This window comes from Myotis davidii, unplaced genomic scaffold (assembly GCF_000327345.1).
Source record: "Myotis davidii unplaced genomic scaffold, ASM32734v1 scaffold608, whole genome shotgun sequence".
In the NCBI taxonomy this organism is placed as follows: domain Eukaryota; kingdom Metazoa; phylum Chordata; class Mammalia; order Chiroptera; family Vespertilionidae; genus Myotis; species Myotis davidii.
Window position 1 is genome coordinate 3,103,185 of NW_006300025.1, and position 5,699 is coordinate 3,108,883.

Genomic DNA, 5,699 nt, shown 5'->3' on the forward strand with positions numbered 1-5,699 from the left:
AAGAACTTCACTGATAAGAAAAGCTAAAGGAGTTCATCACCACCAAACCAGTATTATATGAAATGCTGAAAGGTATCCTTTAAGAAGAGGAAGAAGAAGAAAAAGGTAAAGATACAAATTATGAACAACAAATACACATCTACCAACAAGTGAATCTAAGAATCAAGTGAATAAATAATCTGATGAACAGAAAAAACAAACAAAAAAATGAGCAGCTACTATATTCTATTTTACAACTTTTTTCACTTAAAGTATTTATGAGTACTTTACTGTATAAAATACACAAAACATACAATTCTCTATGTAACCATTTTTTAGTGTAAACACTTTAATATCATGCTTTTCTATAACTACGTTATTTAATGGTTGTCTAACATCTCATTACATTAATATACCACATCCCAAAGCCTCATTATAGGACATTTAGGTTGCTTCCAATTTTAGACATGTCCACATTGTCTTTGATATGTCCTTAAAATAAAGTCATAGAAATGGAATCCTGATCATTGCCTATTTGTAAGGCTTCTGATGCTTACTGTCCTGCTGCCACCGGAGAAGATGGATGCTCTGAATGTCCTGACTGGGGTCGCATGAGCGCACACTTGGGGGTGCTTCTCTTGAAGAGAACAGGTTTTATGAGGAGAGGTGAGTATTGTGGGGATGGATCCCTGGGGCTCAACGCTCTAGGAGAGAACTTGTGCTTCAAGACTGTCCGAAAGCTTGTCCTCCTGCAGCATGGAGCTCTGAAAGGTGACGCTGTTTACTCCCTGAGCAGCAGGCAGGGTGTGCAGGCAGCCTAGAACCTGGCTGGCTTATTCTTAGAGCTATAACAATTTGGGGGCTCAGATGATAACAGAGATCATAACCATGACCTAAAACACTGTCTCTTTCGGCACAAAAGAAACCAGTGTAGTTACTCAATTTCTTTTGGCAGCTCTCTCTTTTTTAAAAAAAGTAGTCAGCATTCAATTTTTTCTATTCTATAGACTTTACATACAGGAAAACAATCTTAGGTTTATCAAGTCTAAGCTTTTTACATTGCAGCTGCTCAGAGATTCTTGAGTCCTCATTAATTCAATGTGGGAGCACAGGGCACTAAGCCCCAATGACTGCCTGACTGGTGTAGGTGTGAGGAAAGGTGATCTTTAGTTGTAAACATTAATCAAATTTCACATCCTCTAAGATGTTAGCACCACAGAGAGCCTGCAAGGATGCAGAAGCTGCTTTCTGGCCTTATTAGAGCCAGGCTTTTGAAATTATAATTAGCAACATCAACAGCATTTCATATCCAGAAGCTGCACGACCCATGCATGAAGGAGCAAGTAATTCAGCAACACACATGCATAAAACAACCATTTCCTCTTCCTCATCAGGATGCATTTTTCTTTCTTATTAAGAATAGGCCAGAATAGCTCAGTTTCCAGTGCTGTCACATTAAAAAGCCAAGCAAAGGAAATAATTTTAACTTTCACCTTACCACCGAGTGGCAAAAGGCATTGATATTTAAGAGGGGAACACACTGTATGTAAATAGTCATCACACTATTTACATCTTTGCTAACTTCCAAGTATATAGGTGATAGTTGCAAGATAGCCTCTACTTTTCCCAAGAGCATGCTAAGCAAGAACTATGCTTTGAGAGCAGGGAGAGAAACTGATATATAAAATAAATGCAGCCCTAACTGGTTTGGCTCAGTGGATAGAGCGTCAGCCTGCGGACTCGGGTCCCAGGTTTGATTCTGGTCAACGTCATATACCTTGGTTGCGGGCACATCCCCAGTAGGGAGTGTGCAGGAGGCAACTGATTGATGTTTCTAACTCTCTCTCCCCCTCCTTTCTCTCTGTAAAAAAATCAATAAAATATATTTAAAAAAATAAAAATAAAAATCATCATTCTCCCCTTTTTAAAAAAAAATTTAAAATAAATAAATGCAAACATCCAAATTGAACGTTGAGGAGCATGATGTGTTACCTACTTACTGATCAATACACAGGACAGTCTAGATTTCTCATAGCTAAAGAGTCCCTGACTTATTTCCACTAAAGAAAAAAAAAGTTGATACCTTTTTAGATGTCAAGAAGGCACCAGGAGTTGTGGTTTTTAGCAAAGGTTAATCAAGGGGCAGAGGATTTGCCAATCAGCTCTCCAAAGCCACATTTACTGCAACAGCACTCCAGGGAGCTAATTCAATTGTACCTCATGCCACTGAAGTGCATTAACACACAATTACAAGATACCAATGTATTCACTTAATACTAAGAAGCACCAAGTAATTCAGCATATGCTTGAAAAGCTGAGTTTGGAACCCAAGTGACTGCTTGTCTAATAATGGAGGACGAGAGGGAGAGGGAAGCAAATCCCTAAGTCCTCCAGGAGAAATCCCTCACAGAGTCTCCAAGAGAATTCAGTCTCTATTCCTCTAGAGCAGTGGTCGCCAGCCACTGGTCCGTGAGGTCCGAAAGGTTGGCGACTGCAGCTCTAGAGAAAAGCACAACAACAATTGGGAAACTGAATATGATGAAGGGCAACGTGAGGAATAATGGCTTCAGGTTTTTCATCTCTAATGATAAATCTAATGATATTCTTAAGGGAAACAGAAGAAGAATAAAAGCTATTTTTTAACGTGTTTTAAAAAAACTAAGATTAAGAAAGCAGTTTGTTCAAGGAGCACGTGTTATGTACCAACTACCACACTTACTTTACTGGATGTTTTTGGAAGCATACATTTCCCCAGATCAAAAACTGACTGTGAGCTCATGTTTAGAGTTGCTTCTAAGATTGTTTGAAAAAAAATGGGAGATCTGAGATTTGACCAGCTTTGGAAAATGAGGCTTACTATTAGTAAGTTACTAATTACAACAAACTGGTTTTAAAGTTGACAACATCGTGGAGCAGAAATTTCATGGGGTTCAATCAACACAGACTGTGTGAGCACGGGCAGGGTAATCTTTAACCGAAGTAAGGCTCTGTTCCTCATCAGAAAAAGAGATTAAATGAAAAGGAATGTCCACTGGCTACCTCATGAAAGGTCCCCAATCAAAGGCACAGATTAGGTGGGAGCACCGAACTCTTTGTAATGTAGCAAACATGTGCGCTTACTCTAAGGGTAAAAATAGCGAAAGGATGACATGTGCAAATGTCAGCAATTCTGCCTTACAGAACTACCTTGGGTGTCTCCGCAGGTGTATCTGTCATCTGTATCTGTCATCTAAGCACACACAGACAGAAAGGAAGGAAGTGGTGTGATATACTGTCACATACCACTGACGGGAGTCCAGATTTTTTAGTTCTCTCAATAATTTTGAATTTTTCTTCAATAGATGAAAATTCTTCCTATAGAGAAAAAGGAATGGAAGAAAAGTCACGTAATCACAGGCCAATTTTGCTCTTTCCAGTCAATCAACTGGCAAACTTATCCATCATCCATCCATTCACTCATCTACCCATCTGCTGCATTAACAAAAGATTTGTGATCAAAACCACAGAATGAACTCAATTCTCCTTAAGGCATTAAAAGGCATCAAAATTCCGCTGCATCCCGTTGCTATCCAGGAAACTGGATGGCTCTATGGTAAATGAGTATGTGACGTGTGTGTGTGTGTGTGTGTGTGTGTGTTTTCACTGCTGGCTCTACTATGAATCTCTTTTCCCCACCGTTGTCCTTAAAAAATCCATCCCATTATCAGGGGGCTACCTTCTTCCACACAGTCTTCTCCACTGAACCACACTCCCCACGGGATTTAACTGTGTCTCTTGAACTCCTAAGCCAAGCTATCTTTCATCAGAAAATGTTTGATAGCTTTTAAAATGTACAACAGATGCCTGGCGCCAACCTGTGCAATCAGTACAGGACAGTTTCTAGCTAGCTTTAATTTAACAGCAGAAAAGTTGTAAAGGCTGAAATTGAGAAAAATTTCCATTTCTGTTCTTGCTTCCCCAAGTCCAAACTGATAAAAAAAGAATTCACACAAAAATAACAAAATAGGTCTAGCGTGGATTGTTACCTTCTGTCCCAAGAATTCATTCCCAAGTCATCAAGCAACAACCTGCAGAAATAAAAGGGTCCTCGCGGCTCCACGGGTGAGGGCTGCTCCTGGCTGGTGACTCCCATGGCCGAATCGGAGTTACTCCTCCGGACATGCTCGGCTTCTTGTGCGTTCTGGCGCAAAATGACCTCGATGATTTCCTTCTCTTGGTCTCGATTCATTCCACATGGGGGTAGGGAAGGCTCATTTAGATTTAACTGCGATGGTAAAAGGCATTCAGGACTTGTGTGGCCAATGTTTTCAAGTAATTTGTCGAGGGCATCCTCTCCCTCCTCAGTTTGAGAACCATCTCTCGGAGGTCCAAATGTTTGATGATGCCAGCCCGAAATCAGAAATGAAGGATTTCTGCTGTTGAGTGCTAAGCAGCCTTCCAAAGGTCCATACAACACCTTCCCATCCCAAGAGTACTTCCCTGAGATGTCCCTGACAATGACTCTCACGTCCGAGAGAGCCCCAGCTGGTGAGCCGCCTGCCAGGCCTTCTGTGGGAGTCTGGAGGTAGGAGATGAGGGTGCTGTCATTAAAGACAAACAGCTGCAAGTTCGGGCTCCTGAACACCTCGGAGGAGAGCTCAGAGGCTTCCGCGTGTGTGTTGTCGTGGTTCTCACTGACCAGGCTGTGCAGCACAGCCGGGCCCCCACGGAGGGGGAAGTGTCCCAGGTGGTTCACCAGGTGGGCCATCACCCTGCGGGCAGTAAGAGGGATCAGCTCCAAACTTCGTCTCTTCTTCTCTGTGAACAAAAGTAAGGAAACATAAAGACACAGTGGAGAATGAAGATGAACACGGAGCACCACCAGATGTCAATCTGTACTTAGACTATTTGCTTTTTTTTAGTCTGGAAATCTTCTGAATCTACTTTTTTTTTTTTTTTGACACATTCTATATGAATTTAAAGGCACAGTTTAAATAGATTGCTAAAAGAATCAATTTACATGAAGATTTCATTCTGAAAGGGGCATTTAAAAGTTTGCAGAGACAACAATAAACAAGAGAAAGGCCCTTGTCCTTAAAAAGGTGACAGTTCGGGAGCGCTGGGAAGCCAAAATCTGCAGTTGGAGAGGATGGCAGAGCTGAACAGCTGGAGGCTGGGAGCAGGTGGAGGCTGGACCAGAGAGGTTGACTCGCTCCCCTCATTAGGATAAAGGCAGACACTGGTAAGAAAATAAATCCAGCCTATGGCTGCTTAAATACGGAATTCAGTTGTGAGTATATGAAACACAAAATTTATACTTGTATTATTAATTATTGTATTATTTTCCATACCAACAACTGTAAACCTGCCTTTAAAGCCCACCCTGTATTTTTAAGCTTTGCATTTGTACCAACACCTGTTTTCTTAACACTAGTCTACGAATTCCTCTATTCTCTGGACTGCTTGTCCCTCGCTGTCCCAGGGGCGCTCCCCGTGAACTGGTGGCCGTCGCTCACTCTGTTTTTATGTAGTTGAGCTCCTCGTTCTCCCAGTGCACCAGCGCGGTCTCGTAGGGCTGCACCTCGTGCTTCTCCAGAACCTGCATCACATGCTTCATCTGGAAGGAAAGGAAGATGAGGCTGAAATGACCCGGCTCCATCCGTGCGAAGTGTGTGACGTTTTCATTACGATGGATGGCATTTCTCCTGCTGTTCAGTCATAAGGAAAAGGCAACTTCATTG

The 5,699-nt window shown here is 41.9% G+C and overlaps 1 protein-coding gene across 1 annotated transcript in view; it reads right to left on the reverse strand.

The window, feature by feature from the left end:
• The window catches only part of RALGAPA2 (Ral GTPase activating protein catalytic alpha subunit 2), a 270,837-nt gene that overhangs the window by 104,969 nt on the left and 160,169 nt on the right, over positions 1 to 5,699 (reverse strand). Inside the window, exons 31-32 of the mRNA XM_006776151.2 lie at positions 4,005 to 4,776; positions 3,262 to 3,333 (exon numbers count right to left, since the gene is read on the reverse strand). Coding sequence (XP_006776214.1) covers positions 3,262 to 3,333; positions 4,005 to 4,776 — 844 coding nt within the window. The remainder of the gene's footprint in view (positions 1 to 3,261; positions 3,334 to 4,004; positions 4,777 to 5,699) is intronic.